At 36.6% G+C, this 14,356-nt stretch overlaps 2 protein-coding genes and 1 long non-coding RNA gene across 3 annotated transcripts in view; 2 read left to right on the top strand and 1 right to left on the bottom strand.

The window, feature by feature from the left end:
• Positions 1-618: 618 nt before the first annotated feature.
• On the bottom strand, positions 619-1,951 carry LOC116159687. The gene is made up of 3 exons (XR_004143032.1): positions 1,614-1,951; positions 1,096-1,563; positions 619-1,050 (listed from the first exon to the last, which is right to left on the bottom strand). It is a non-coding gene; the product is annotated as an uncharacterized LOC116159687 (long non-coding RNA).
• Positions 1,952-4,968: 3,017 nt separating this feature from the next.
• On the top strand, positions 4,969-6,220 carry LOC116160070. The gene is made up of 3 exons (XM_031473204.1): positions 4,969-5,100; positions 5,153-5,726; positions 5,771-6,220. The coding sequence occupies exons 1-3, from the start codon at positions 5,070-5,072 to the stop codon at positions 6,033-6,035; spliced, it is 870 nt and encodes a 289-aa protein (XP_031329064.1). The 5' UTR covers positions 4,969-5,069; the 3' UTR covers positions 6,036-6,220.
• Positions 6,221-6,815: 595 nt separating this feature from the next.
• LOC116160631 (S phase cyclin A-associated protein in the endoplasmic reticulum) overlaps positions 6,816-14,356 on the top strand; it is a 62,448-nt gene continuing 54,907 nt past the window's right edge. The window contains exons 1-3 of the mRNA XM_031473882.1: positions 6,816-6,994; positions 7,046-7,218; positions 7,269-8,970. Coding sequence (XP_031329742.1) covers positions 6,907-6,994; positions 7,046-7,218; positions 7,269-8,970 — 1,963 coding nt within the window. The 5' untranslated portion in view covers positions 6,816-6,906. The remainder of the gene's footprint in view (positions 6,995-7,045; positions 7,219-7,268; positions 8,971-14,356) is intronic.

Genomic DNA, 14,356 nt, shown 5'->3' with positions numbered 1-14,356 from the left:
TCTATAAGAAAACTTTTTTCCGAGACGATCTGAGACAATTTTTTCTTCGGGGCTCAAAAAAAGGCAGTGTATTACCTTCCTTTTTTACCAAAAATTGACTACACCAAAATTTCTAGGGCGATAAGCAGTGAGCAACTGTCAATACGCAACATTTTTGAGATTTCAACTCTATAGCAATTCCAGACGCCACTGCGAAGTGCTAATTACTAATTGGGGTATATTCTAAAAGAGGGGTATTATCGGTCGGTCATGTTTGAACTAAAAAAAGGCGGTTATTTCAAACTACTATGTAAATCATAGACTTAACTTTTGGACGTTGAGTGTAATTTAAATTATAATAGATAAATACTTTTGTTAATACTACCCAGAAATTTGGTCATTTTATAGGAATTTGTTTAAGGTAGTTATTTATATAAGAAGAATGGAACGCCAATACCCGGTTATTTAGTGGTGAATTTTGAACGAAGTGTATGGCCAACGACATTTTACCCGTACAATTTTGAAGAACGAAGCCTATGGCCACCTTATCATTTGTGGTCGAGGTATCTAGCATATTTCATTTTTCACATTTAATTTTTAAGACTCGCTTTACTCATTATAAAAATGAAACAATTCTATCTCAACAGGTTATGCACCCCTAGAGAAAATAAAAATGCACCTTGCATAACATATACAAAATATACAATAAATATTTTTGAATTTGAATAGCTCATCTTGTCTTAAGGCTAAAGTTTTATAACATGGTCAATATTGCGGAATATTGCTTTTTAGAGCGCTCTATTTTCTATGATTTCTTAGATGCCACCACCACCACGATTTATCATTCCAATCCGGATAGCGTGTCCATCCGTTAGGACCCCAATACCAAGGGCCATTCCATGACCAAGGGCTCGTCGGGGCACTTGGCTGGTGAGGATTTGGCCACAACGAACCGGCTGTACCATTTGGGTAATAATACCGATTACCATCCCAATGACCATTGGTAAATCCTATCTGTGGCTTCGATGAGACGTTCAGCACGACGCATGCCAATAATAAAAAAAACATTTCCTGCAAACATACTCACTTAGAATATATTTAGGTAGCACCACTCACCTTTAACATTCTTGCAAAAATATAACATTCGCGCTATGTCTACCTTTTTATATAACTTCTATAGGTAATTTAAATCATTACCTACAGTTCCCCAATTTAATGGTAATCCCATATCATTGTACGATTATTTTAATAATCCTGTTATTCATTATAAGTAGAAAAATTATAAATTATATAATGAATCACCTACACTTTTGTTAACAAAAAAGACGCAAATGCAGAAGGATTATTTAATTTAACATTAGTATTACAATATGCGTATGTAAAAATGTCAGTAAATTAACCATGTCGCCAACCCCATCCGTAATTGTTGTTCAATTGTAGTCCATTATTAAACAATTTTCCATTCCATCCACCATTCCTCCAACCATAACTGCCGTAACGATGAAGACCCAAGTTGTTGTTATTAGTCCAAAAGGGCACGGCGGTAGTTGCGATTATTAATAGTGTTAGAGTAAACAATTTAAGCTGAAAAGATTATGCTTATGGGTAAAGAGAATGACTGAATATATACCTACCATCAACATCTTTGTTGTTATATTAAATGGAACTGAGCTCGACTGGTGGTTTTGGTCTTATATAGACGATGGTATAGACCTACTGAGTGAATTAATTCAGCTCTAGGTTAACGGTAATAAGGGCAAGCTGAAGGTAAAACTTCAGCAAAGGCTTTTATTTCATAGCGCCAAAGTTTGTTTGCAACTTAAAGGCGGTATAAACTAACTGTATTTATCCAAAGCGTATGGGTCATTAGTTAATAAACACCCAGTAGATGTGTACTTAAAGCGGTGGAATGTGAAAAGAAATAAATCTTTAACTACTTTCTATGGTTAACAACCTTAGAATCAAAATATTTTGAAGATTTTATCCAACTCATCCTTGCTTTAAGGTGAAGGACTTCCACTTCAGTCATCCGTCCGCGCCATTAAGTATAGCCCAAAAGGGAGGCAACTTCGACTTTCTCTCGCATTTCTTCATGGGTTCATCGGTCCCTTTAATCTCTGATTTTTCTTTAATGCTATAATTCTACATTTTGATGCCAGCGGGATTGCTACGTCGTGCCCACAATTATAGTACATTGACATGATTGAATTCTCAAGAATTTTAAAATTGCATTTTTTATTGTTTTGAGATTGTGCAGAAAACATTCACGAGGTATACAGCGTGTCCCAGGTAATAACGCTTAATCGGGAAATTGCAAAGTATTTTTTCGCGAAGGATCGACGAGGCCTTTGAAATTAGCGCTCAACGTACTACTCCAGTCTCTTTTTAGCATCAGGCAAGCGCAATAACGTACGTTGAACGCTAACTTTAAATACATATCAGCGGCGTCGTGGATCCTTCGCGAAAAAATATATTAACACTGTCTGCCTATGGTGCGTTCAACCTGGGACACACGGTCTATAGAAATGTAGGTACCTAGGACTCAATTGTTGCAAAAGCTCTTTGAGTGTTTCTATCTCTAATTACATGATGTACTCTAAGTACGTGATGACAGCACGGTTATTTTTTTTTTTTACAAAATTTAATCTACATGAGTTCGGAAAAAACCTGTATTTTGGAAACTACCTTCACGGTTTTTAAACATATCGCTTAATTAAATTCTGACTTCCGTTATTTGTTGTTTACCAATAAAAACTCTACAGCTAATAATTTCAAATTGCTTCCGTGGGTATTTACATTTTTATATGATAATGTCATCGTTTATATGTAAGGTAATTATAATTATTCACAATTATTAACACGAACTATTGTTATATATTTTATGTATTATAAAACTCAGACAATTAGCAGTGGTAGAACGCCAAAAATGTTTTTGGTCGTTTTTGGTATTTGCTACAGATGGTTTTACCTCGGGTTTTTTACTCGTATAAGTATAACTGTGAATGAAGGAAATTTCTTTACTCAACGGTATGCATTTTTAGCGCATTTCCACAAAAATAAAAAAATCGCGCTATTGCTGGCCACTTTGTCCGTCCGTCTGTCCGTCTGGTCGCTAGATCCTTGTCTTAATAACTATTGTTCTACTTTTTTCGCTATTTGGTTCATATTATGGTGTCGAGGCTGGCACCAAAAAGGGATTTTTTTGTGTCGCTTAAGAAATAAGTTATGCCAAAAAAATCTATTGTTTGGTATTGTATGGTTATCCACCTTTTATAGTTTCCATTTTTTTCTATTTCTCCGAAATATCGCAGAAATTTATCGGCAACATTCCGAAGATGGGTTATTATTATAATCTTTTAACGTAATTGAAATTTTAATTAATATTAGTGAGTTTGCGGATGTACATTTTACGTTTCTTATAACCGTAAAAAAGCTTAAGAATTATACCGTATAAAGACACTATTATACCTTATGTTTATAAATAACGTAAACCAATCAAATTCCAGCAACAACAAATTTATCCGCAAGCGCGTTTCACTAAATTTCCCTTACGTTATATCATAAGAAAAAATGGCCGTCTAACGTAACGGAAAATACGTGTCCGCAAACTCACTAAAAAACCCTAACCATAGAGTGAAGCAGCGGAAATGTCATAATGGAATCAGAAGTGGAAACAAAAGACAAAGTATTTTTGTGCGGAAGCGGAAGAAGAAACGGAAGAAGAAGTAAAAGTCATAAAAATAAAAACGTACGAATTGTTGCGACGAAATAATGAGATGCATGAAAGTAAAGAAAGACCTGACGGCCGACTCTCCTGACAAACCCCTCACGCGGCTGATGCCACGCGCCGTCCCGTTCGGCCAATCAGAGCGCGCCTTGCCACATTTGAAAAATTCCGGTATACTTCCGTTTTAAAATAGCGGAATTGGAGGGGAAAGTGAAAAAATATGCAGAACAGAAGCGGGAGCAGAGGTATGTTGCACCACTACAAAGAAGACTTAATTACTCTTTGCTTAGGTATTGCACGAGCTGCTACAGAAATTAAATGCGGTGGCGTTGGTCATATGGTTTGTACCTGCATTTGCACTGTTGGGAGGATGTAGTGTATAAGGTATGTCACAATTTGTCTCATTAAGAATTTTTGAATGTTTCCAAAAAACCTAATGTTCAAATCTGCTTGGTGTCAGACTCCATCTACCAATAATTTTATACTAACCCTTCTCTTACTAACGTGCGCGGGTGGTAAAAAAAAAACTTAAACCTACAAATAAACCAAAAAAGGCAAATCACCTCAATACAATTAAACTCTAAAGGTGGGTTCATAGCTCTCCGTTCATCCGTTGCGTTGATCCGTCAAACGGATAGTACATTTTGTTAAGGTTCATAGCAATCCGTCCACATTGTACATTTGCAAGTATAATCATAACGTAAACTTTATTTTGTACTGTACCGTCAGTGATTTTCAGTATGTAAAAATGGTACGAAAGTAAGAACACATTGCTATCTGGCATATTACCGTGAAGAACGAGTAGGCGAACGTTGTTAACGTACCAAACATAACCTCACTCTTGTTAAAAACGGACCAACGGAAACGTAAATGTTCAACTTCAACCAACTTTTCCGTCGTAAACGGACGACGTATTTAAAAATTTGCTGTCTTCTGATTGGCTAACGGACAAACGGAAACGTATGAACGGAGAGCTGTGAACTTACATTAAGCCCAAAGTGACGCTTGACAGGGTCCTTCTAAACACAGACCAAATTAACATTATTGTGGTTCACGTACCATCATAACAACCGGAAACGCGTTTAGTTTCCGTTTATTTTTAAATTCAAATATGTACCGAAATGACTAAACACAACTTTTGCATTTTCTACGCGTTCTACCCTGTACTATACTTCTTGAAAAACGTTCAATATTAACCCATCCAATTAAAAATTTAACAATTATTAGGAATAAATTTAACGATACTATGCAACTCATTGAACAATCCAAAATCCGCACAAAAAAAAACAAAGTGGCCATTGGAAAAAAAATAAATGAATCATAGTGTACATCAAACGCCGTCATTCTTTTTGTAACATTGAAAATGGATTTGATTAATGAAATGAGAGATTCTGGTAAATATGCTTTTTAATTTACTGAAAAAAACCCATTAATTCCATCCCTTAGATTGCGATAGATACCAGTCTAGCTGTAGTAGCGTCGACGGAAATGACTCTGAAATGGACGACGCGCTACGCGTTTTTAAGATGCCCGATCTGCAAGGGCAAGCGGTACGAAAACGTCGTGGAAATCTTCCCAAGCATTCCGTGAAGATTTTAAAACGGTGGCTTTACGATCACAGATATAACGCTTACCCCAGCGACGCAGAGAAATTGACGTTGTCGCAAGAAGCAAATTTGACAGTGTTGCAAGTATGCAACTGGTTCATTAATGCTAGGCGAAGAATTCTGCCGGAAATGATCCGACGAGAGGGGCAGGATCCCCTGCATTACACCATTTCGCGTAGGGGTAAAAAATTAAACACCGCTGGGGCGTTTAACGGTGGTTTAGGTCACAATAACTGGACTGTTGATAAACGAATCCGTCTAGATTCGGATTACAATGACAGTTTAACGTATCTATACCAAGCTGATGATGATAGTCTCAATGCGTATGGAAGCTCCGGCGAAGAAGATAAATTTTCTTGGTCAACGAATTTTCCTTTAAATTTCTTGCCAAGCGATATTGATGCAAACGAAATGTAGGTAATAGTGTTTGTAATCTTCAATTATCATTTTCTCGCAGGAACAATGCTGAGATTGCAGGACCTTCGACCAATGAACCATTATATTCACAGTTGGCCCATACTCCCAAATTTTCGCAACAACTATTCAATTCGCATCCTAAAGTCATAGTGTTACCGGCACTTTCCATCGAACCGATGCATTTGTCAACTCGTCCATCCCATCCTCCAGACGAGGAGAAATTTAAGTATTTACGTATGCTAAGCGAAACTGCTGTTGCTGTTCAAGAACGCGAAAGAGAAATGACAAGTTTTTGTGATAATTAGTGGGCATAGAACAAGATCTTATTGTTCTGCATTCTTATTCGTTGACCGTTTATAGAGCGTGTATGATCAGAGATAAGATTACTTTTGCTGGAAGTTTGATTCGTTGCCATACAGTTTTAAGTGTTTACTACAGTGTTGCTTTACATTATTAATGTGTACCTAGTTAAAAAAGTTCATGTAAATAATCTAAGTTATCATTGCGCAACTGGTAGCAAGACATACGTTCCTGGAATAATCGAGAATTTTTTTTTTCAAAAATTACCCTAGTAAAAGATAGAGACAGAGGTGATGCTTTCTGGTAGCGGCGTTACAGTACGTTGCGCCGGTGTAGCTTGCGTTCACTGCCTTTGGAGCAACAGGTGAAGGTTCCTGTCAGCGACTTTTATTGACAGAACTGTCAGGCTATTTAAACAACCCCAGAGATGTCAAATGCAGCTGTGTCACCGATGAGGGTAATGCTACGCTGTGGGTAAACGATAGGACCTGGATGAACCTACGTTATGGGCGAACAGTGCTTGTTAGAGTCCTGGTGAACAATAGGGCCAGGGAGAATCTTCTTCCCTATGAGGAAAAAAAGTCTGAATTTTTATGGTACTCGTGTTTTATTCCTCCGACATCCTTGACTATAGCGATTGTTAGTATTGATTGACTGATAGTAATTGTTTAATTAAAAAAAAATCTTACCCCCATTTTCACCATGTCTTGAACAACTCCGCCTATGCTCGTAAGTGCCGCCACTGACATACAATCAGCTGCTTTTCCATCAAACTTCAAAGAAATGTGAGGTTGGAATTCTCACAATAATCAAACGTCAGTTTTTCAAATCTTAAAGTGATTATTAAATGTGTGCAGTACATTTTTATTTAAAAAAATGGAACAGGTTCGTATGATCGTGCAACAGCAAGGGCGCGAAGCTCGCAACCTTCTCGCCTTCAATATATCCATTGATGACAATTTTGGTTTGTGATTCATTCTTTGTTTAAATATCAATGTTTAGAATGGTGTTGCAGGGAAGGTGTCACGAAAGCCACCGTGTCCACCGCGTATAATCGAGTCAAAACAGGCAAATGCAGTTTGTAACAGTAGAGGTGCTCGCATTAGATCAGCCTCCACAGGTCGTGACAAAAAATCGGATCTTCGGGCGAGGTATTGGGCGTTTTTGTTTGGAAATCTACAGCGTTCTGTAATCTTGTACATTAATAAATTACGAATTTTCTAAAATTTATTTTTAAGGTTGTGGAGATTTACAATACAGTTGAAAGTCATGACAGTATTACGGAATGTCGCGAGGTTATCTTAGTGTTAGAGAACTATCTACGTGATTTCCAGGCGTTGTCAGAGTGGTTTCAGCTAAAATGGGAATATGAACGCACGCCCATACCACAGAGACCTACATCGCTAGCTTGGGAAGTTTCCAAAACAAATTTAACCAAGAATCCTTCAGGAAAATCCAGCCCTAGTGTTGGTTCAGGTCGAAATAGTCCTAATGTTTCTGGAAAGATAAGTCCACGATGCTTGACCAAGTGTAAATCGACGTGTACCAGTCCTTTGCCCACCGAAGAGGTGAAGGAATCTGCAGGTTCCGGTGATTGTCGAAGGCAGGCCGTCGGCGTTGTTACAGATTTGAAACCTCCATGTGCGGATTCTCAACCTCAAATGATAGATTCCCCTAGTGAAGATCAGAAAACTTATGACACATTTCGTAAAGTGGGCGTTGAAAGTTCCGAAAAGGGTATAAATACCGATGTACTTCCCAGTGCATTGCCTCGGAAGCAATGTTGTACAAAACAAGAGCAAGCAAGCCAAACAGATGATGTCGAAGATTGGAAGAAGAGCACTACTGCTGTTAAAGTATCAAAAACTGAACCGAATAAAGTAGCCAAATCCAAACCCGCATATTCTACTGCATTAATCCGTAGTGCTGTACCAAAATCTACCCCTACCAAATTGTTACCCAAACCCCCCACCACAGTAAAAATTCCACCAAAAGTATCCAAACCTCCGCTCTCTAAGGGCCTACCAAATTCTGGTCTGGCACGTAGCAAAACTGTGGGCGACATGAAGATTTCTAATTCAATTTACTCGGCGAAATTGAAAAATGTTGCAAGTAAACCTAAAGCAAATGCACCTCTAAAACCAACAGTAGGTGTAAATAGACCTAAATCGACTTTGTTCACTTCCGTCAAAAAAGTAGGAAGTCACCTTAATAGCTCAGTTGAAACCATCATAAATCAGGGTACATCTTCCGAGAATATTTCCAATAACAACATTGGAAGTTCAGTTGAAACGATAACCGAAAATATGCAGAAGAATTCGCAAACTGATGGGTGGTTAACTGTAAAGTGTAGATCACGATTTAAAAACTCTGCCGGTAAACCACGCCAATCAGATGGTGATCTGAAATGGTCGAAACGTTTTCATCAGGTTACATCGACCGCAAGCTTACCAGCCTTAGCTTTTCTACCTGACTCGATTGAGTCTATTACAACCCCCCCTTCTGTGTCGGAAACTGCATCAAAGCCGAAGCAGTATTTGAAACGGTCCCACACCACTTTGAGCCGAATTTCAGATGCAAAACCGAAGTCTTTAACTGCCAAGCTGCAGTCGACACGGGAGAAGGTAGAGGAGGCGAGAAAAAGTTCCGAGTTAGATTCGGAAACGGACGACGAGGTGAAAAATAAAGAGGTGCAGGACGATTTGGCGTGCGAGGAGGAGCACAGACAGAAAACGCAGCAGCTGACCGAGGAGGAGGAGCGATTAACACAGGAAATCGCGCAATTGCAGGGTTTGCAGATCGAAATCGACACTGAGACTGATGGCACCGAAACCGATGGCGAACTTCAGTGCGACAACGAGGACGGGGAGAACCTGGTTCAGTTGATCCAAGATGAAGACACGTTGTCTTTGGAGGCTAGATATGAGCCGATGTTGGCAGGTTAGTTTTTATTGTATTCTACCTAGTTATTGCATTCATGGCTAAAGATGACCATCAGACAGTTTTGCACATACAGGGTAACTCTTTAAAATGTTCGATGGGCCATATCCTTTTGTCCTATCGGGGACATTGAAAGAAATACTCAGAACTTGTCTCGGAGTATGGAGATCTGAGCGTACAAGAATATTGCTACTTTCAATGACCTGCCTCCCACCATCCCTACCCAGAAAATTGCAACCTTGCATGTATAACACATCATTGGAAACCTCAGTGACGGCAAAGAGCTTCCCAATGATGTATTACAAGTTGTAGGTTGCAATTTTTAACTTTGGGGTAGGGGCGGCGGAGGCAGGCTGTTGAAGGGAGGGGGAGTCCCTCCCTAACAAAGAAATTATTTTCAGTATTGATATCTTTAATAGAAAAAAAATATCAAAAGATCATCCTGTGAGATCGAAGGGACTTCAACACATTTTTGTGTGGCAGATCGGTATTCTATTAGCCAATTATGTGCTAAAAAGTTATGGCGGATAATTTTGTCGGTAATGAACACGACGTGACAGAATTATGTATGTCAAATAAATTTAAAAAAAACACTACATACATTTATTGAACTGTTGCAATATTTATACAGGGTGAATAAAAAGTAAGGAACATTGATGCTGGAGTCGTTACTATTGGTCATATCAAAAAAAGTGGAATGATTAAATATTTGCCACAATCTGACAGTTTTCAATTTTTTTTCTGTCATAGTTTCAGAGTGTGATGTCATCGCAAAAATGCTTAAATGACAACCTATTTTTTTTGGCAATGCTAGATAGTACTTTGTTTTCTCTCGTATTTCTTGTATTTTTTTTCGAATACAAGTTTTCAGTACAAATGTCTAAATCACGAAACTATAAATAACAAATTTGAAAATTAAATGCCATATTTCTCAAAATTTTTCTTAACTAACCTTGCGATTTTTTCACATGGACGTAAAGAGAAAACAAAATACTATCTAACATTGACAAAAAAATATAGGTTGCCATTTAAGACTTTTTGCGATGACATCACATTCTGCGAGTACTTTGCGGCCAATCGGCAGTTAGTATGGTAACTTTCAATGAATCAATTCTTTTTTTGAAGAATGTGGACCTTGCCGTTTTATATTTCCTACCAAGGGGAATTTTGTATGTGGCATTTTGGTGTGCAAGAAATGGCATTGCTATGGAATTTATTGGAATTAAATTCATGAGTTAGTCATCTGGGCCTTAGGGCAACAGTATTTCAGTTGCGTTCGTAACTCGTAATTCGTATATTCATAATACATATGTACGCGCATTGACCCGTGTGAAGCTATCAACCAGAATGTAGCAGCCAAAATGCTGAAAACGTACGAAAGGCCAGTAGCGTCACTTATTAAAAACCAATTTACGCATGCACTCTTCCATAGCAGCCATTTTCCAGTAGCCAAACTAAAATTTATTTTATATTCCTCTATTTGGACTAATATAAAGTCGAGGGGTGGCCCACTCCCTTAAATAGGTGTACATGCGTATTTATAAATACTATTAAATACAGGAAATACAACTAATTCCATTTAAATACTGTTAAATACTAATAAATAATAATAATAATAGCGTTGGCTATTGTGCCCATCAATAGCTATGTTGGTAAGTATGAAATACATACTATCTCTAGATTTCCAATGTGAGGGTGTCAATTTTTATTTTATTTATTTATTTCTTTTATTTTTTTTAGGACCCTACATAACTTCACCAGACACAGACACAGACACTAATCGTTACTTGATTTTAATCCGTGCGATTAGTTAACCAGGCTAGACCTGAGTTCTCACAAGAAACACCGACCATAATAATAATGTTTATTCCCACAAAAACAACTAATAGAAAAACAAAAATAAAATTAATAAAGAAAATAAGAATAATGTGAGAAAGGACCTTTAAATACCAAAAAATACATTAAAATTCCTATAAATACTTAGTAAATACTTGTAAATCCCTTTAAATTCCCGAATTGTTACGAAATATTATTTTGCTTATTGTCAGCATCTTGACACGAAACAAATGATGACACATCAGAGCTACAGGTACAACGTTAGTCCCTTATTAGTTATTACAGTGAAGTGAAGCAGTGTTAATCGCGGTGTTAAACAAAGATTCTGTGGTGTTTTTTCTTCATCGAGTGCAGCTATATCTAAGATAAGATTTTTTTATAGTTGTTTTTTGAACGCGTGTAATAGGAAATTGCGTAAACCAATCTTCACGTTTCCGAGAACACCGCCGCGCCGAATGGCAATTTTTGTTTGCTCATGTTTACTTTCAAAATTTTGTTAGTTAAAATCAGCTGTGTTTGATTACAGTGAAGAGATATCAGTTAGGTACAATTTTTGTAGGTTGTACACAGAAAAATAAGGTCTTTAAAATACTTTTTTAAATTTTTGCTTGCTATTTGAAAAAACCACGCCGTTGTGGCGCGTCAAAATTATCTGGTTTTGATAATCAAATAAGCTTATCAGAAAAAAGTGATGATGATATAAAATCAGTAGAAGATATTGCTAAAGTTAATATCCCAAGAACATTTAAGAATAATTATGAAAAATACTTAGGGGATTTTAAAGCTTTATGGTTCAGTGGTACAGGGTTGGACTATAAATCCGAAGGTCGGGTGTTCGAACCTGGGTTGAGGTGAATTTTTCATCTGTGGCAGAGATGGGAATTACCTTAGATCAGTTTCGAGCATTCTGCTGGCTACTCCGAATTAGGTTTTCTTGCAGTTTTCCAAATTCCTAAGGTAAATACCGGTGTAGTATAGAACAACTTAAGACCTTCTGCAGGGGCACCCCTAAAAAGCATTATGCGGGTCACTCTGTAATTGGGCGCAAGCCTGTTGAGGGCCCAGAACAAGAGAGGTATAATAAATAAAATAAAAAAAAGCTAGTTTGCCATTATTGAAAAAAAACTCAAAGATTAAAAAAAATGTTTGGAAAGTAAAATATCGTCTTTTTTTGTTTATCTTTAGTGTTAGTGCTATGAAACTCCGATAAATTCCTTAAAACCGAGCTTAAAACCGTTGTTTACTTATTATCCCAAATATGATAAACAAAACGCTCTCAAAATACTAACGTGGATCTTCCATATTACCATATACAACACCGTATCTAATATGTCTAAATATCATTAAATACACTTAAATACGCTTAAATACCATCAAATACATAAACTAAATATCCCAAAATACTATAAATATCAGTGAAATATGTCAAATACGTTTAAATCCCACAAATACCTTTAAGTTTATATGTATTTATAAATAAGTGTACAAATTTTAGGCAGTGGGCCCCTCGTATAAAGTTTTTAAAAAAAAACATAAAACAATTAAAAATTGCCGCCACCTTTCGCAAAGAGATTTCACATCCTTACATTAATAAATGGTTTTGAATTTACTTTAGTACATGTCTTTAAAAAATTGAAATAATGAAATAATGAATTTATTCCGCCACTAATCGTTTACAAAATATACAAAGGTATAGAAATTCGGAATTACGTTGGTCACAGATACCAGTAGTAAGTGACCGACGCTAGATAATATTTAAGTATATAAAAATAAAAAATACAGAGTCCAGTTCACTAAGGTAAAAAACAGAAAACAAAATGCCTCTCCACATGGCGTCTAACAGAGATTAAGCTAATCTTATGCTAGAAAAAATAAGGTACATGCATATTTGTATTTAACAAATCACAACAACAAAAGATATTAATATGGCTTCCGGATTTGAAAACTGAATAATTTCTAAACAAAAGATAACACTGAATATAACAGCATTAGGACAACACATAATTCAGTACATTGATGTCTTCTTGGGATAATAGCCATGATTTAATCTTATTACAAAAAGCGGTAATATGGGAGGATTTTATATCACTGGGCAGTTGATTGAAATACTTAGGTCCTATATATTGAAGCGATTGTCTAAAAATGATTTATTTACTTTTGGCAGCCTGAAAATGCGCTGCTCTCTGCCTCTTGTTACGTATAGGAGGTCAGTGGTACCAATATTCCCGCTTCTTGCATAAAATATTCTCAAGACCTTATGTACATACAGATGTTGTATGAGCAGTATTCGTAACTGAGTGAACAATTGAAAAGAGCTTTCTCGTTTACTTCGATGAAGCATCACTCGTATGAGATAATTTTGAGTCGTTCTTAATTTTTCAATAAAAGTTTTGAAAGCTCCGCCCCAAGCCGTATTGTAGCCTTGAATCAATTAAAGCAAAATATATATGGCTCTCATCAGGTCGGCGGAACAGAAATTTCGTAAAAAGTAAAAAATTCTTACGGATGACTTCAACTTTTTGTGTAACGTATTTATGTGTTTTTCCCAGTTAATATATTTTCGTCTAGAATTACTCCTAGATATTTGAAATTATCGACTTTGTCGATTTTTTGGCAACTGCAGTTAAACTGTAGACAATTAAAAACGTGATACTTTAAATCAGAATCAAAAGCAAAACTATTCATTATACTAAAGTTAATGTATTTTGTTTTATTAACATTCACTTCCATTTTGTTTACGTGGCACCATGCACTTATTAATTTTAAATCTTCATTAGCTTCTGCTTGTATATCGTTGTATCTCTTTTGTGAATAAAAAAGCGCTATGTCATCTGCAAAAGCACTTACGCGCTCAGCGAACGGCAGGTTCAGTAAATCGTTAATGAATATTAAGAATAAGAGTGCCGACAACACAGATCCTTGAGGGACCCCAGATTTTACAAAAAGAGGTGAACTATAGTCAGGGGCGGACTGACCCGGGGGGGCGGGTGGCGGTTGCCACCTGACCTGTAGATCATAATGGCCCGTAGGAAATTTATAAGTATGTGCTGTATTTAGTTTCTTGCACTATTAATAAATTATTAACACGTTTCTCTAATTGGGGTTGATGTTAGGTTGTTAAAAGATTCTGTTTTAATTGAAGTGTTTTAGAATGAATTTATCATTTTTTGTCGTAGCATGAAAGTGCTGAAATACAATGATAGGCGACGCACCTCGTGTGGATTGTACATTTTGTTACTTTTAATTATCAGCTGCAATTTAAAAAAAAACTGTATGGTAATTTTCTATAAGAAAACTTTTTTTCCGAGTCGATCTGAGACAATTTTTTCTTCGGGGCTCAAAAAAAGGCCTTCCTTTTTTACCAAAAATTGACTACACCAAAATTTCTCGGGAAAACACTTTTTCTTATTAATTTGGGTGCGTAGAATCCAAATCAATTCGTACTTTTTCGATCAGAGTTCTCAATCAAAAGTTATAGACTAGAAACCAATTTCGAAAAAAAATTCAAAGGGCTGTAACTTTTGAACTAGTAGCCCAATCTTGGAACTGT

Source organism: Photinus pyralis, unplaced genomic scaffold, assembly GCF_008802855.1.
Source record: "Photinus pyralis isolate 1611_PpyrPB1 unplaced genomic scaffold, Ppyr1.3 Ppyr1.4_LG1, whole genome shotgun sequence".
Lineage (NCBI taxonomy): Eukaryota > Metazoa > Arthropoda > Insecta > Coleoptera > Lampyridae > Photinus > Photinus pyralis.
Note: the sequence above shows the minus strand (reverse complement) of the source record. Positions and strands in the feature narration are given on the sequence as shown.